This window comes from Sciurus carolinensis, chromosome 11, assembly GCF_902686445.1.
Source record: "Sciurus carolinensis chromosome 11, mSciCar1.2, whole genome shotgun sequence".
NCBI classification, from domain to species: Eukaryota; Metazoa; Chordata; class Mammalia; order Rodentia; family Sciuridae; genus Sciurus; species Sciurus carolinensis.
Window position 1 is genome coordinate 1864514 of NC_062223.1, and position 17456 is coordinate 1881969.

Consider the following 17456-nt stretch of genomic DNA (forward strand, 5'->3'; position numbering starts at 1 on the left):
GGTGGGAGAATTGGGGCCAAGCCCCTTTGCCCAGGCTGCTGGGGTCTAGACCTGTAGGCAGCAGGGCCAGGCCGGCTCCCTGAGGGCCTCCTCGCCTCCCCTGGGTGGGGAGGAGGGAGGCCCAGCCCAGCCCAGGGGACAGGTAGCCGCTTCCTCCTGAGCTGGGGCAGGCGACCACGGGCTTCTCTCAGCTTCTGACCTTTCTGCTTCCCGGCGTGGGAGCAGGTGCCTGGCACGGGGCCCCACAAGCCCTATGCCTGCAGGTTCTGGGAGCCAGTAGCCTGTCCCTCCTGCTCATTCATGACTTCATTGTCCCCTTATGGGACAGTCCTCGGTCCCCACACGCAGGACCAGGAAGGTCTTAGGGACAGGAAGCTTAGGATAGAATGCCTGGCCAGAGTGGCGTTCTGAGTCTCACAGTAGTTGCCCACCCTCTGCTGCCTGCCCGCCTCTGCCTCGGTTTCCCTGAGAAGACGCCAGAGGGGCTGAGCAAGCCCCTGGGGAAACGCGGGTCTGGGCCAGTGGCGGTCTCGGGTGGCGGTGCCTGTGGTCTTTCCCAGGGAGCGCTTGGGCCGGTGGGGAGGGTGGGCTGGGCACGGCCCCTGCACGCGGGGCATCTGCTGCTCTGACCAGGTGAGCCCGGCCTGTGGGGCTTCAGGGTCTCCACCTGTCACCACTCAGACCCTCCACTCGACCACGTGCGTCCTGAGACCTTAAATGCAGGCTCTTGACTACATTCCGTAGCCGGGGGAGGGGGTCCAGGACCCTCCCGCACAGACAGGTACCCCGAGGCTCTGTTGAACAGTGTCTCCCCTGGGTGGCCTCCAGAGCTGGTTGGGAGCGTGGCTAACACTGCTGTGCCTGGAGGGGCTGGGTCGGCGTCTCCTGTGGGCTCCAGCTGGGGTGCTGGCTGCGCTGGGCCGCCCCGCATGGGGGGTCCATGCCCCCAGTGTGTCATGCTGCCCGTGCGGGCTGCCAAGGGGCCAGAGATGCACATGGGCGCAGCTCAGGCAAAGCAGAAGGTCTTGAGTGGGTTCTCTCCAAGGTTCTGAGGCAGCCCAGCCTCAGCCCAGCCCGGCCCTCCTGCCTCAGGGAGCCTGCTCGGCAGGGGTTTCTGAAGGCCTTCTGGGAGACGGGCCGGGACTACAGGGCGACCACAAGGGGGTTCCCAGCTGCCCTGAGGTGGATAGAATCAGGACCTCTGGATGAGGCTGTGATGAGACCCAGATGGGTCCCTTCTCAGGGTCAGCATCTCTCCAGCCAGGCACTGGGAGAGCGCCTCGGAGGGCTGGATGGAGCTGAGCTCATAGGGGACCAGGGATGGGACAGCCCGGCCCCCAGCCCTATCCAGAGGTGGGAAGGTGGGAAAGCCTCTGGCCCTGCCCTGGGCCAGGCCAGTCCTGGACAAGCTCCTGCTGCTGACTGCCTGCAAGTTGGTGGGGAAGGGAGCTATCTGACGCCACTGAGTGGCAGAGGGGCTATCTGGATGCCGGGAGTGGCCTGTGTCCCCCAGAGAGCCCAGAATGACTAGGGAGGGCCTGGGGTTCTGCCCTCCTCTGTGCAGGGCAGGTCTGTAGAAGGCTGGCAGGGTCAGCCCCTGACACCCCACACCCTAATCCTGGGATCTCTGGTTGCTCAGTGTGGAGGGAGAGCGTGTACGCGCACACACACACACACACACACACACACACACGCATGCACTCACACGTGCACACACGCATGTGAAGGGTGTCAGGAGGACCCATCTGCCAGCTGAGGTGGGTCCTAGATCCAGTTCCATGGCTTCTCCAAAGGCTACATAGGTGAGTCAGGGATCCCATCCCTGGCAGGTGGGGCCTCAGATCCTGCATCTTCCTACCTGGGCAAGAGCAGAACCCTTGTCCCAGCTGAGTCTGTGCCCCACCTCCTAGACAGGACCTACTCTTGGAGGGTGGCCTCCAAAGAAACCAGCGGCTGCTGGGCTCTCCTCTCCTCCGGTTCTCTCCTGGAAAGAGCTATGACTCCTGAGATGAGTGAGTTCAGCCAGTTTGTTCCTTAGGAATCTGGAAAGAAGCCTTTCACATTTCTCCTAGCCCCAGCCCCAACCAAAATCTGACCTTCATGACCACCACCCACCACCCGGGCCCTTGCCCCTGACTGGTTCACTTGCCCTCCGTTAGAGGTGCTTGCTCAGAGAGGTGGACTCACTGAACTGATGAGTGCCCAGGGCATCTGGAGGTTGCTGCCTCTGTTGATCAGAAGCTCCCCAGGAGCCACTGAGACCCCCAGCCCTAACGTCCTCCACCCCCAGGGACCTCACTGCCTCTTGTGGCTTTCACAGGAAGCATGTGTTGTCAGAATCCGTCTGTGCTGGGGATCACGGGAACATGTGTACTGCACTTCTCCAGGCTCTGCTTAGCCTCCTTCGTGGTTCTCGGTTTCCTGGGCCATGAAGGCCTGCTTAATTCTCAGCCACGAGCTATGAACCATGTCTTACTCACAGAAGAAATGAAATAAGAGAATAATAAAAGGAATAATGATGGAAAAAGTATAAATAAACAGAAAGGTGAATGAAGAAAAGTAGGAGATAGGAACAATGGGATGGATGTGTGGGTGGGTGGATGGATGAATGGGTGAATGCATGAAGGGATAAATGGTTGGATGGATGGATAAATGAGTAGATGGATGGTTGGGTGGGTTTATGAATGGATGAAAGGGTAGATGGATGGGTGGATGGATGGATGGATGGAAGGATAGATGGATGGGTGGATGGATGGATGGATGGATAGATGAGTGGATGAATGGTTGAATGGATAGGTGTATAGATGAATGGATAGATGAGTAGCTGGATGGATGATGTAGGAACGAGTAAATGAGTGGATTAGAGTATGGATGCATAGAAGGAAAGAATGGAAGGTGGATGAGTAGAAAGGTGGAATATAGACACTGGAGTGACTAATAGAATGATATCTAAAGAGATGATATGAATAAATATAAATAATGGATAGATGGACAGAAATACAAATGGGCAAATATAACGAGAGAAATGGATTGCATGATAAATGGATAAAAAATAAACCAATAAGGATGAATTGGTGCTGGATGGACTATTGACGACATTGATAAGTAAACAGGCACTTCTCAGTTGGAATGCAGCATTCTTCCCAGAATTGTTTCTCGTGCTGTGAGTATACAGTGCTCCCTGCACCTATCTCTTGTATGTTTTTCTCAAATCTCTTCAAGTAAGCTGCTTTTTCCCCTCCTATGAGGCTTTCCTTGACTGTCATATACAAAACATCAATTCTCTCCAGAGTTCCTCATTCCCTAACCCGATTTATGTTTTCTGAGTATTTATCGTCATCTAATATTTTACAATATATATACTTATTTGTTTGTTCCCCCTAAAATGCCAGTATCATAAGAATAGGAACTTTGTTAATGCTGAATTGCCATACCTCAAAAGAGCCTGAAATTCAATATGAATTTGTTGAATAAATATACAGATAGATGGGCACATACATGATATGCAAGTGGAAAGATGAATGGGGGCTGTTTGGCCGGACGCATGAGTGAGTGGTGGGGAGTTCTTGGCACTGTTTAAGGTGACTATTTTCCAGGAGTGATCTTAAGCATTAACTCGCTTGGCTGATTATGGGTACAGAAGGATACACACAGGTGGGTTCATGACTTGCTAGGATGGGAAGATGGGTCAAGGTATCCATGTGGAAGAAATGATGGATGTGATGTACAACAGGCAAGGAAAAACAGTAGAACATCTGGACAGATGAATGACAACAGTGACAGAGGAATATTTGGACATAGAAACGTGTATTAAAGAAATCGTCCAAGCTAGCCAAACAGACATGCTGATTGATGGGTGAACATATAGACAGTAGTGATGAACACTGAGGAGTGGTTTTTATGATCCAAAGGGATGGAAAGTTTACCAAGTGCTTCTTCTGAGTGTTCTACATGTATTGAGATAATTAAATAAGCAAATGGATTGATGGGTGTGTGGATGGATGGGTGAATGCATGGATGGATGGGTGAATGAATGGATGGATGGGTGGGTGAATGGATAGGTGGGTGGGTGGATGGATGGGTGGATGGGTGGATGAATGGGTGATTGAATAGATGGATGGATGGATGGATGGATGGATGGATGGTGGATGGATGAGTGGATGGGTGAATGGGTGAATGAATGGGTGAATGAATGGGTGGATAGATGCATGGATGGATGGGTGGATGGGTGAATGGGTGGGTGGGTGGATGGATGGATGGGTGGATGAATGGGTGATTGAATGGATGGATGGATGAGTGGATGGGTGGATGGGTGAATGAATGGGTGAATGAATGGGTGGATAGATGCATGGATGGATGGGTGGATGGGTGGATGGGTGGGTGGGTGGATGGATGGATGGGTGGATGAATGGGTGATTGAATGGATGGATGGATGAGTGGATGGGTGGATGGGTGAATGAATGGGTGAATGAATGGGTGGATAGATGCATGGATGGATGGGTGGATGGGTGAATGGGTGGGTGGGTGGATGGATGGATGGGTGGATGAATGGGTGATTGAATGGATGGATGGATGAGTGGATGGATGGGTGGATGGGTGAATGGGTGGGTGGGTGGATGGATGGATGGGTGGATGAATGGGTGATTGAATGGATGGATGGATGAGTGGATGGGTGGATGGGTGAATGAATGGGTGAATGAATGGGTGGATAGATGCATGGATGGATGGGTGGATGGGTGGATGGGTGGATGGGTGGATGGGTGGGTGGATGGATGGATGGGTGAAAGGATGGATGGATGGGTGGGTGGGTGGATGGGTGGGTGGGTAGATGGATGGATGGGCGGATGGTGGGTGAATGAATGAATGGATGGATAAATGAATAGGTGGGTGGATGGATGCTTGTTCAATGGAGAAATGTAAAGAGAGACATGAACATAGGTATGGATGGATAGAAGGTTGCTTAAAATGATTGACTAGAAGAATGTACTACGTTTCTGCAAATGAGCGAATGGATAGGTATATTGAGGAGTTGGTGAGCTGATAAATGAGAAATAGCAAGACAGACATCATGAAGAAAGGATGGATCTATGGATGAAGAGGGAGAGAGGGATGGAGGGAGGGATGGTGGATGGAAGGAGAGATTGGTGGTTGGGTGGGTGGATGGACAATTAATAGTGAAGCTGACATCAAAATTCCACCCTGTTACCACACCATACCATGTCCTAGTCAAAAAACTATGTACCTTGGCTGCCATGTTGAAGGATCAGCTCTTGCCACTCCCCTCCATCGACATTTCTGAAGGTTGACCATGCTCCCGAGGTAGCCCTCTTCTCTGTGGGAATAGTCTTCCTTCTTTTGAACCAAAATTGCCTTGGCCACATTTCTTTCTGGTTGTCTAGCCCAGGATGGGAACAGGAGGTAAGGGACAGGTGGGCTTACTTCTTCCCCCGCATCTGGATTCCTTGGGATGAGGAACTGAGTTTGACCTCCATCTGAGGCCCAGCCCTCCTCCATCAACCTCCTATTCCAGTAGAATCCTGAGGTCTCTGAGGCTCTGTGAGTGCTGGATTGGACAGTGGGTCCAGCTGTCTTGTTGTGCCCCCAACTCTCGCTGGCTTGTCTTGGGTGGTGTGAGGGAGTGGAGATGCTGCCAGATCTGCTCCTGGGACTGGCCCAGGGATGCACCTGGGGTGCGTGGCAGAGTGCTGTGCCTGCCTTTCCATGCGGATTCATTCCCATATGTGCCTCCTTGTCTCTGATCAGTCCACTCTGTAGTTCCTTGGTCCTGACTGCTTGACCTGGCGGGAGGTCACACCACCTGGGGATGAGAAGGGCCAGTCCTCTGCCACACGGGGCCAGAAGGCAGCTGGGAGCAGCTGCGGTGGGCGTCCAGCAGTTGGTAGACTGGCGTGGTTCTGGCTCTGCCGGCCTGACTCTGGGAACCTGGACCCCAGCGCTCCTGGCTGGGCCTCAGCTTTCCCACCCAGGATGTGGTGGGCACAGTGGCATCTGCCTCCTGGTGGCTGTGCATGTTGGCAAGCCAGATGCAGGCCTGCTCGCCCAGAGCTGGCCCACAAGGACTCCTACGAATGCGTCCCCGTCCCGTCCAGCCACTAGCCTCCAGTGTTCTCAGTGAGTCACGGTGACTAAGCCCAACCAGAAAAACAAAGGGCTGGGCTGCTTGTTTCTGGGTCTTGGCCAGAGGACTAGGCGAGGGGGGTCTGGCTGGCAAGGGCACTGACCAGTGCCCATGGCCACTTCTGGAGACCATGGCTCCCAACCCAGAGACGCGCTGTGCGCGGCATCTCTGCCTCCTGTGCCTCCCGCTCCCAGGGCCATTTGGTGGCCTTGGGGAAAGCAGTGACCTCCTCACCTGGGCACCAAGGAGGGTTCCCAGGTGCCCGGCCTCCCCTGTGGGAGGCTGAGCAGAGAGTTGGGAGTAAACAAAGAGAAGATGGAGCCCCAGAGGGAGGGAGGAGGGAGGGAGAGGGAGGGAGAGGGAGGGAGAGGGGAGGAAGGGCTGGGGAGGGAGGGGGAGGGAGACGGAGATAGGGACAGAGGCACCAGGGGAAGCCAGCGGAGAGGGCGAGGGCGAGGAAGGGGAGGAGGGCAGCCGGCCAGGAGGGCCCGGCCTGGCAGGGCAGGAGCAGGTCTAGAGAACTAGGCCAGGAAAGGAGGGCAGCAGGAGGCCAGGCCAGGGCCAGGGCAGGCGCAGGGGCTGGAGAGATGGGGGTGGCAGGGGTGTCCGGCGCCCGGGAGCGAGGGACGGGGCAGCAGAGTGGGGGACAGCAGCAGCTCCCAGGGAGCCCAGGGAGAGGCCAAGGGAGGGGCGCAGGGGAGGGAGGGGGCAGTCGCGCTGCCCATCAGCGGCCGGCCGCAGAGGGCCGGCTGAGCCCCCGCTGCGGGCTGGGAGGGTTCTCTCGCTGACATTTTTACTAGTCTCGGAAGGAGGAGGAGGTGGAGGTGGAGGAGACCAAGGGGGGCGGAGAAGGGGCTTGGGGGACAAAAGGAAGCAGCTGTGAAGCCTCCTGAGGGAGGAGAGGGAGCGGGACCCACAGAGGAGGGACCCAGGGACAGTGGACGGCCCAGGGCCGGCAGCTGGGAGCCAGCCCAGGACCCCCAGCCCAGGGCCAGAGGGACCAGACGGGCAGACAGAGAGAGGGACAGGGACAGGGGAGGGCGGGAGGGGCAGGAGGGGTGCAGAGGAGGGGGAGAAGGAGAGGAGAGGGAGGAGAGGGAGCCGCAAGGCAGAGCAGGCAGAGCAGCCCAGCCGGGAAACAGGAGCCTTTGAAGAAGGCGGCCGCGTCCCCAGGGCCGGGGTCAAGCCAGGTCGCGGGCGGGCCGGCCAGCATGAGCCGCGCGGCGCTCCTCAGGAGGAACCCTAGCACGCGGGGCCTGGAGACGCTCTGCAGGTAGGTCCCTCGGGCCGGCAGGTGCCTGCGCCATTACCCCGGAGTGGCGGAGCCCAGCCTCCGGCCTGGCTCCCGGCGGCAGGGCCGGGCACGTGCGCGCAGAGGCAGCTCGAGGTCACCTCCCGCCTGGGCCCTGCCGGCCTGCGCGCCCTCCACAGACCTGCCCACGCCCTCAGGATGGAGGCCGCGGCTGCCTCCAGGACCCAGGCTCTCCTGCGACCCTGGGGCAAGGCCACCCTACTCTGCAGATGGCGGCATTGAACTTGCAGCCCTGGCGCAGGCTGACCTGGCTGGCGCTCCAGTCCTGTGTGGGAGGCCCCCGTGCCTGACCACAGGCCTAGGGTCAGCAGAGTCCTCTCTCAGGCTCAGTGTCATCCTCTGTGCCGTGTGTGGTGGCAGAGGCCTGGGGGTCACAGTGGTAGAGCTGGCAGCAGAGCCCAGGACCCACAGAACACAGCACGGCGGGCTCGGAGCTGCCCTCTCAGTGACTGGCTGCTCACTGCCACCCTCTGAGCCACCCGCAGCGCCCTTCCTCCTTCTCAGTTCTTCCGGGATTTTCAGGACCCACGGCAATGCCACCTTCTACAGGAAGTCAGCGGTGGTCCTCTGGTTGCTGGCCCCCTTCCCTGGCAGGGAGCACACGGGTCTCCCCGGTAACCCACCACCCTGTGCCCTTGAGTCCTGGCTCTTGGTGGGAGGCTGCTGGAGCAGAGGCAGGGATGAGTGGCAGTGAGTCTGCAGTCCAGGTGGAGCTGGGAGGGCCTGGGTCCTGGCTCCACCTTGCCAGGGACATGCAGTGCAGAGCTGACCTCTGCGGGTCCTCACCCAGGCACGGCCCCCGCCCACCCCTGGCCAGCGGCAGGACCAGCACCGGGGTTGGGGGTGGCCTGGTGGCATGCTCCCTAGCGGCCTCCTGCTGCCCCAGGCCCCCGACCACCCCCTCTAGCACCCTCCACCTGTCCCTAAGACCCAGCTCCTGCCTGCCCAGGGCCCTGAGGCGGGCTGTGAGACTCAGGTCAGACGCTCCCTCCCTGGCCAGCAGGAACACCGTCCCCACGGCTCTGCACAGGCCCCAGAGGCTGTGTCTGGGGGTCGAGAAGGGACTCAATCCCCTGGCTCACCAGCACCGCTTCACCGCTAGGGAAACCAAGGCAAGGGAGGGAGGGCCTGGCCACAGGCGTCTGTCCACTGTGGCCTTGGCTGGACCCAGACCCAGGACTGGGCTGCTGCCCGTGACCAAGAGCACTCAGAGGGCATGCCAGGCACGGGGCTTGGCAGGGCCAGGCTGGGCAGGAGCCCCAAGGACCCAGGCAGAAGACAGGGAGGGGGCCTTAAGGCCAGGGCCCGTGGACAACTGGCCAGGCGCAGGGCAGAAGGAGCTGTCCCCAGAACTCCCTGGGAGCGGGACTCCGGGAGAGAGGGGCAAGGACAGGGAGCACCTTGTAGAGCCCACCAGCCGTGAGGAGGGCGTGAGTCCAGAGCCCACGGGAGGCCGGGTGCAGCTCACCTGCACACCCTGGACACCGGGAGCCTGGGTGGACAGGGTCAGCCGGCTCAGCGCACACGTACACACACGCTACCACCGGGACCGCCAGGCCCCTCCGCCACCCAGCACGAGGTCACGTCTCTAGCACCCCCGTGGTCTCTACCGCTCCAAGCCCTGGCCGGCAGGCCCTGCCTGGTCCCTGTTAGAAGAGAAACCAGGCTCAGAGAGGTTGAGAGACTCACCCAGGGACCTACAGCAGGGACTGGCAAGCCTGCCTGCCTCGTCTACCCGTGTCACCCCGTCCTTCCCGGGGATGCCGAGCTCTCCCACCAAGCCCGCGTGCAGGCCCGCCTGGCCTTCCCTGGGACCAGCTCTGCAGGGCTCTGCTGGCCACCTGCCTTGCCAGGGTGTAAACTGAATCCAGTTTAAGCTCATTTAAAAGGATGCCATGGGCCAGCGGAAAAAGTGTCCTCCTGACCCACCCGCTCTCCCTGTCCAGGTCGGGGTGTGAGCGGGGCTTGTGCAGCCTTGGCCACCCGGACAGCCTCCCCCAGACTGTCCCTAGCTTCGGACTGACGGGGCGGACCCCAGGGCCTGTGCCCCTGCTCTTGCGGGTATGTGGCAATCTTCCTGCACCCCACTCCCCTCCTGCCTGCCCCTGGGGGCGTCCAGGCCCTCCCAGGCCCAGCTCGGGCTAGGACCGTATGAGGGTGGCCAGAGACCTGCCCCTCCCAGGTCACCCTGGTCTGTGGCCCTCCGGGGCCTGGCACTGTGAGGGGCTGAGCTGACCTAGAACACCCTGTAGCTGGCACAGAGGGAGGGAGGGGCTGCGCCAGACCCACCCTGGCTGACTCCTGCTGGGCACTCTGGCTCTCCTGTCCATGGCCAGCTCCCAGCCTGGGTGCCTGTCCCAGGGGCCGGGGGCTCACATCCACCCAGAGACACCGTGTTCTTCTGCACCAGGGCTCTCCCCAGGGTTCTGAGCACCTGGCCCGAGGGCCTCTGGGGACCCATGTGGCCAGCTGGGCCGGGGCTGGGGCTGGTAGCCTGCTGGGCTGGCCCCACAGGGCTGGGTAAGCCAGGCCTCCAAACCACAGTGTCCAAAGGGGCGTGGCTACCGGGCCCTCCAAGGCCTGCGATCCTGAGGCTGGGGTGGCCCCCGCCCTGGCAGGGCCTGGCGTCTGGTGGGCGGCACCGTCTCCGGTCCGGGTGGTCTGTTGGCCAGAGCCCATCCTGCCCGGAGCCCGGCTGAGCCAGCAGCAGGGGGTACAGGGACCAAGTGGCCCAGCCCCTGGGCAGGGTGTCAGGGCCAGAGCCCAGAGGGCTGCGATTCCGACTGCAGTCCCAGCCGGCAAACCAGAGCTGGGCAGAGCGGGCGGCGAGCGGCCAGGGTGTCCCGGCATCTGGGACTCACCTGCCTGACGCAGCTGCTGGAGCCCCGAGGGACGCCCTGCGGCCCCTGGGACCCCCGCGTGGCCAGAAGGGCCCTGCCCCAGGGACCTGCGCAGAACTCAGAGGCTCGGCAGAGGATGGTGGTCAGAGCTGACCACAAAGGCCTTCTGAGGGCAGGTGGGCACGCAGTGGCTGGCGGGTGTTCTGGGAGTCAGAGACCCTCTGGCCCTGGCGGGGGCCGGGGCGGGCGGGGGGTCGGCCTGGCCCCAGGTGCGCAGGTGTCGGGCCTCACCCTGCGCCCGGCGGGCTGGGCGCCAGGCCACCTTGGAGGCACCCATGGGCTGTGAGCGGGGCTGCCGCCTGGGACGCACAAGGACGGGAGGGGTGGCCGGGGGTGGAACCGGCCTGGCTGCTGGTGGCCGGTCCCAGGCACTGGGCGTGCTGGGGGCGTCTGGGTCCCACCGAGAATGCGTCCTCCGGGCAGCAGAGGAGAGCAGGAGACCCGGGCGGGAGGCAGGGCCGGGCACCCTGCGAGGGGCGGTGGGCAGGAGTCCTGGCACCCTGGGACCAGGCAGGGCAGTCACGTCCCCCCGTCCCCCGCACTTCCCAGACAGGCACTGGGGCCTGAGCCGGTGGGGGGCAGGCGTGGTGGACGTGGGCGTCCGCCCTGCCCCGCATCCTGCAGACAGGGGAGGACAGGGCACAGGCACTGCGAGCCCTGAGTCGGGGGCGGGAGGAGGGGCAGGTGGACGGCCCCCAGGGAGGCCTGGTGCTGCCTGGCCCGCCCTGTCCTGCACACGGCTCTCAGGGCCCAGGACACTGACCTCCACCGTCACTGGCCTCCGTGGCTCCTGGCCCTCGGAACCTGGCTGGGCGGGTGGGGTCTCCGTGAGGACCTGGTGTGCCGGCAGGTGCCGACTTTGCCCCTTTAAATGCGGCAGTGCTGGTCTGACCCTTGGCCTTGGCTGGGGCCTTGGGACCTGGAGACCAGAGTGGACCTCAGCCACTGTGACACGCAGAGGGACGAGGGTCTCCCCTAGCCTGCTGAGGCTGGCCTTTCAGGTTGGACAGTGGAGCCTTAGGGACCAGAGCAGCTCGCCCACCGCCCTGTGGGCAGGTGGCGGGGTCCAGGTCTCGGGAAGCACGGTGGGCTGCACGGGAGGGAATGGGGCCAGCGCCCGCCCTGGGCCACCCACACCCCGACAGTCCGTCCCACAGGGCTCGCGTCACCCGAGGGGTCAGGCAGGGCTGCCGGGCTCCACGGGCCCACACGGCAGAGGGGAGCGTGGGGTGCAGAGGGGCTCAGGCCGGCGGGAGCGCCAGGCTGCCTTGCCCACAAGCCCGGGCACTCCCACCACGGGGGCCAGGGTGGGACGAGGTGCCGGGCGGGCTCGGGCAGGGCGCATCTGGCCGCGGCTGTGGGCAGAGCCGGGCAGGGCCTGTGGGGTGAGGTGGATGTGGGCACGGGCGGCCAGCAAGGGGGGACAAGGGCACAGCAGAGCCCCAGCCTGTGCCAGCCACCACCGCGTGTCAGGGGAGTGCCCAGCCTCGCCTGGGAAGTGCTGCGAGCGCCCTGCCAGGGCAGCCCTGCTGCGGGCTGAGGAGACGGGGCTCCAGACCTGTGCTGTGCACCCCACTGGCTCTGGGGGACGTGGGGACACAACCCAGGTGCAGCTGAAGCTCACCCCCCGGAGGATGCCCCGTGGGGCTCGGGTGCCAGGAAAGTCTCCAGGGCTGCTCTGCACTTGGCCTGAGCCCCTGCGGCGTGTGGTCAGTGACACCAGGAACAGAAAGACCCAGGGACGCAGCGCGCACAGTGCCAGGAGGGAGGACGAGCAAGCTGGGCCAGTGGGAGCCACAGCCACACCAGGATCCAAGAGGCTGGGAGGGCGAGGCCCTGACCCCTGACCCCAGGTCCCCAGGGGCAGGACTGACTGAGCAGAGACAGGCAGAGATATAGAAGAGTCACAGTGCTGGGGTGAGGAGGCTGTCGGCATCAGGTTGACCATGGAGCACATCACAAGAGGTAGGGCACCCAGACTGAGGGAGGTGACAGTCTGGTCAGCAGGACATCTCGCTGTGTTCTGGACCCCACACTGAGGGCAGAGGAGGGAGGACCCTGACCTGGCCTCTGAGGGAATCGTGGGATAGGGGAGCTGAAGGGGACGTCCTATTTCCAGTCTCAGGGGTCTTTAGGGCTCTGTGGAGCCCAGCTCTAGCCCTCTGAAGAAGGCGTGGGATCTGGTCCTGAAGGTCAGAGCTGCCTGGTGGTGTGTGGGCACCTTTTCCAAGGCTGTGTGGGCAGCTCTGGGGGTCTCCTGGAGACCTGGGAGGTGCGATGGGACGCCTGGGCTGCAGCCCCTGACCAGCACTAGCAGTGGGGCTCCCGAGGGGCTGTGGGGTCCCCAGGTGGCCACCACACCGGCTCCGGGGTCCTGGTGCGGTGCAGGGCTGAAGGCAGAGCTGTCCAGGCAGAACCCTCCCCACCCCAGAGCCGAGCGTGGCAGGGGTGGCCGCAGGGCCGGGCAGCCAGCTGGGGAGAGGTCGGCAGCGGTGGACGCGGCGTGGAGCAGGGTGCCCGGCAGGAGGCCCGGGGAACGGCCTGTGCTCCCGGGTCCTGCTCCACCTGCTGGCCCCAGGCCCCTCCTGGCGCCCTGGCCCTGGCCCTGGAGCTGTCTCCGGGTCCCCAGGCCCCTGTGCAGTTGCCGTGCCAGTCCCTGCGGCGGCCTCTCCACGCGAGCCCCCAGGGCGGTGAGAGCACAGGACCCTGCCCGCAGGAAACTCCCTGCGCTGCACCCCAGAATCTCGGAAGAGGGGCCTCCCCCGCGGCCGACCCTCAGGCGAGCCATGGGCCCTGGCCTGGCAGCAGGGGAGAGCACCACGTCTGGGCCCTGGCACCTCAGGGAAGGACCCGGCCACCATGAGCCCGGGCGGGTGGCACCTCAAGGGAGGGACCCGGCCACCATGAGCCCGGGCGGGTGGCACCTCAGGGAAGGACCCGGCCACCATGAGCCTGGGCAGGTGGCACCTCAGGGAAGGACCCGGCCACCATGAGCCTGGGCGGGTGGCACCTCAGGGAGGGACCCGGCCACCATGAGCCTGGGCGGGTGGCACCTCAGGGAGGGACCCGGCCACCATGAGCCTGGGCGGGTGGCACCTCAGGGAGGGACCCGGCCACCATGAGCCTGGGCGGGTGGCACCTCAGGGAGGGACCCGGCCACCATGAGCCTGGGCGGGTGGCACCTCAGGGAGGGACCCGGCCACCATGAGCCTGGGCGGGTGGCACCTCAGGGAGGGACCCGGCCACCATGAGCCTGGGCGGGTGGCACCTCAGGGAGGGACCCGGCCACCATGAGCCTGGGCGGGTGGCACCTCAGGGAGGGACCCGGCCACCATGAGCCTGGGCGGGTGGCACCTCAGGGAGGGACCCGGCCACCATGAGCCCGGGCGGGTGGCACCTCAGGGAGGGACCCGGCCACCATGAGCCCGGGCGGGTGGCACCTCAGGGAGGGACCCGGCCACCATGAGCCCGGGCGGGTGGCACTTCAGGGAAGGACCCGGCCACCATGAGCCTGGGCGGGTGGCAGGTGGGAGAGGCGGGGAGCCGGCAGGCTGGACTGCAGTTAGTGGGGCTGTGCAGCAGGTGGGGCCGCACATGCGGGTGGCAGAGGCTTGGCCCTCCCCTCCCCCAGAGCCAGTGGGGAGACTCCGAGGCCAGCCTCATCCTCCCCGATCTAACCTGGGGGACAGGCCTGCTCGGCAGGCTGGGAGCTGTGTGGCAGCTGGGCCGGGCGGCTCTAAGGGAGGTCCCGTGGGCGAGGGCAGGGTCCCCCGCGCGTGCAGCGCTCTGCCTGAGCCAGAGTGGGAGGGCGGTGGGTGGACCTCCGCAGAGGCGGCCCTCCCTGGGTCAGCCCCGACCGGCACTGAGCTCAGGCAGCGGCCGGGCCGGCAGGAGCAGAGCTGCCTCAGCTTTGGGGGTTCTGGCGAGGGTCCGTGGGCTCCCGCAAGAGGCTCTGCGGGCTGCCCCACGTGGGGAGAGGGGGCCAGGGCCGGGCCGCAGGGCACAGGGTCGCAAACGCGGCAGAGGCCCGCTCTCGGCAGCACTGCCCTTCCTGTGCAGGGCCCTCTGCAACGGCCATCTGACCTCTAGTCAGGGCCCTTTCCCACCCAGGGCTCAGCCAGGTGCTGCTGCCTGCCCCATGCCCGGCACTGCTCTGGGGAGGAGGCAGCCAGAGCCCTGGATCCGGCAGAGCCACGCCGCCTCCTCTGGGGTGGTCCCTGCAGGCAGAGCTTGTCACAGGGCCAGTCTCCATCCCCACCAGCTCCTCGGCGCCCCAGCCTGGGCCACTCCTCTACTGCCCACAGGGTGCACCTTTCCCTGGTGGTAGGGAGGCCAGCCTTGTAGGCAGGAGCCCAGGGAGGCTCCCAGATGTGATGTGCCTGCCCGGGCCAGGGGGACATGGGCAGGGGCCCTGGGAGGCCTTGACTGGGCCCAGCCGGCTCCTGGTCCCAGGACCGGGGAGGAAACGCACTGCTCAGAAAGGGTCTCTGCGCTCATCCTGCTGAGCAGGCCGTGGCCTCCCTTCTTTTGCACAGAGGAGTGGAGGCTGGGGAGGGTGGGGCTGGGCTTGGACAGGAGTCAGGGAGACTGAAGCCCGTCCCTCGCCACCTCCCCTGGGGGTCCCCTCAGGCACCGTCCCTGCTTCCCCATCCCTTCTGTCCTGGCCTTCCCGATACCTTCCCCTCACCCTGAGCCAGCCGAGGGCAGCAACAGGCTTCTGCCTCCACCAGCAGCCAGAGGCTCCTGACTGCACTGCTCAGCCCCTCCCCGCCCAGAACCTGCCATGACCCACAGCCACTCAGCACCGTGACCATGCCCGGGGTGTCACGGCCTCCCTCCAGGAAGGGCCCTGAGGACGTCCCCAGGAGAGCGTGTGGCTCTGCACGGTGGCCACTTGGTCCCTGCAGAGGGAGGCGGCTTGGGCGGCCAGGCTGGAGACCTGAGTTCTGGGGCTGGCCACGGTGGAAGCAGTGAAGGTGGCCAGGCCGACCTGAGCTTCCCCAGCCCCCCGGGCTCCTCTCCGCTGCCTCCGGCTGCCCAGGTGCTGCCCGGGGTCCCTGACGAGTTCCCACCCCGGGGCCAGCGGGGCCTCCTGCAGCTGTGCCTGGTGCTGGCCATCTCTGGGGGTCCCCACACAGCCCACCTGCAGCCCAAGCTCTGCCCACGTCGCCCCAGACCGTGCTCCGTTCTGCCTCCCCACAGACGGACGCCAGTCTAGCCCTGGAGGCCCCGGTCCCTGTCCCCCATTCCAGCACAGCCCTCTGCATCCCTCTTGCTTTGGTCCCTCCTCCCTGTCCACCCTGCTGGCCCTTCCCAGCACAACTGGCCACTTCCACTCCTGCCAGGGGACAGCCAGGGCCGTCCAGAGCCCTCCCTCAGCTCTGCGGCCTTCCCGACTTGACCCTCACCCCCCTCTCTGGCCCCGGGACCCCGGCTCATCTTCTAGACCTAAGCTCAAGGTCACGTCCCCTGTTAGGGTGGAGCAGGGTCTTGACCACAGGAAAGGTGCCACCCACCCCCGCTCCGTCCACACGGAGCAGAGCAGACTCCCGGACGGTGATGGAGGGAGGGCCACTGAGCAGAGCAGACTCCCGGACGGTCATGGAGGGAGGGCGCCTGAGTGTGGGCAGGCCCAGTGCCAGGCACCTGGGTCCAGGCATCAGGCAGAGCACCCCTGCCCTCCTGCCCCCACCCACCTGATGGCCCGGGCTGTGCTCCTGGACCAACTGGCACCCCTGCCTCCGTGGCCTCCAGGATGAGTGACAGCCAGGCAGAACCACACCCTTGCCCGCCCTGCCCAGCTCCCGGACGAGGTGCCTGCCACCCTCCCCACAGGCTTCCAGGACAGACCCTGACCTCTGCCCTGGGGGGCCTACTTGTGAATGTCACGGGCAGGGGTGCATGCTGTCCTGGATGTCCTCCTTTTCCCAAGGGCTTTGCAGTTGCTCAAGAGACAAGTGTCCGTACTGGTGGACAGTGTGAGACGCTGGGGCAGCTGGGCTCTAGGCAGCAGAGACTCTGACGGTCCCAGGGAGCCAGCTCACCTACTCCTGGGGGCCACCAGCCAGCTCCCAGGCCTGGTCACTTCCAGCCCCCTAGTCTCCAGTGTCCAGGAGACTTGGGGTCAGGAGAGTTTGGGTGGCCTGAGGAGGAGTTGCTCCTGGCCATTCTTGCTTCGGTCCCAGTCCCACAGCTGAACCCTCAAGTCCTCCCCAGGGCTGGGGACAAACGCTGCCTGACCTTCAGGCTGGGCTGGATGGGGCAGTCACCCAAGCAGCCTGCAGGGGGCAGAATTGGGACAGGCACCGAGTCTTGCTGCCCCTGCAGGAACTATCCAGAGGGGAATGGCGGGGGTGGGCAGCTGGGAGGGTCCAGCCCGGGACAGGCACTGTTGGGGTCTCAGGGGGGACTCTCTTGGGGTCTCAGGAACCCCAAGAGCAGGGAGCTCCCCCTCCCCAGCCGGCAGAGGCCACAGAGCGGGAGGCCGGCCTCTTTGCAGTGATGGGAGCCAGGTGTAGGGAGTTGAGGGCTTCCTTGGGCTGCAGTTGAAGGCCGGTGGAGATGAGGCAGGCAGCTGGCGGAGGGAGGCTGGAGCCCCATGTGGCTGGGGGGCTTCCTGGAGCCTAAGCCTGGGGGTATTGTGGAGGAAGGAAAAGAGGGGTAGGTGTCCTGAGTTGGGGGCTGCAGATACTGGACATGGTCACAGGGAAGCCTGAGCTCAAGAGCCCCACTGAAAGTGGGGACCAGGTCTGGGGTCTGTGTGTGGGTGCATTTGCTCAGGGCCGAGCCGTGCTGAACCCAGGGCTGTGCAGGCATGGGGGCCGGGCCCCCGCTCCCTGGCCCGTCAGGCTGAGCCCTGGGCCCTGGAGCCAGAGCAGACGCAGGAAATGGCTGATTGCGTTCTGCTCAGGAACACCAAATCCCTTGCAGCTGCGCTTGGCGGGCCAGGGCCCCGGGCGGGGCGGCCATCGCCAGAGTCCTGACAGCTCTGCAAAGCTTGCCAAGGTCCCGGCCAGCGCCTTTCCCAGGCCAGAGGCCCCCACCCCACCCCAGGAGAGCCGCCCCTTTCAGTTCCCAGAACGGAGCCCAGCTGTGGAAGAGCGAG

At 63.8% G+C, this 17456-nt stretch overlaps 1 protein-coding gene across 3 annotated transcripts in view; it reads left to right on the top strand.

Moving 5' to 3' along the window:
* Lsp1 (lymphocyte specific protein 1) overlaps positions 1–17456 on the top strand; it is a 31882-nt gene that overhangs the window by 2751 nt on the left and 11675 nt on the right. Inside the window, exon 1 of one of the 3 annotated variants that reach the window (XM_047518873.1) lies at positions 7209–7412. The exons of the other annotated variants lie outside the window; for them this stretch is intronic. Coding sequence (XP_047374829.1) covers positions 7351–7412 — 62 coding nt within the window. The 5' untranslated portion in view covers positions 7209–7350. Of the gene's footprint in view, positions 1–7208; positions 7413–17456 lie in introns of those variants that run through there. 3 annotated transcript variants of the gene reach the window in all.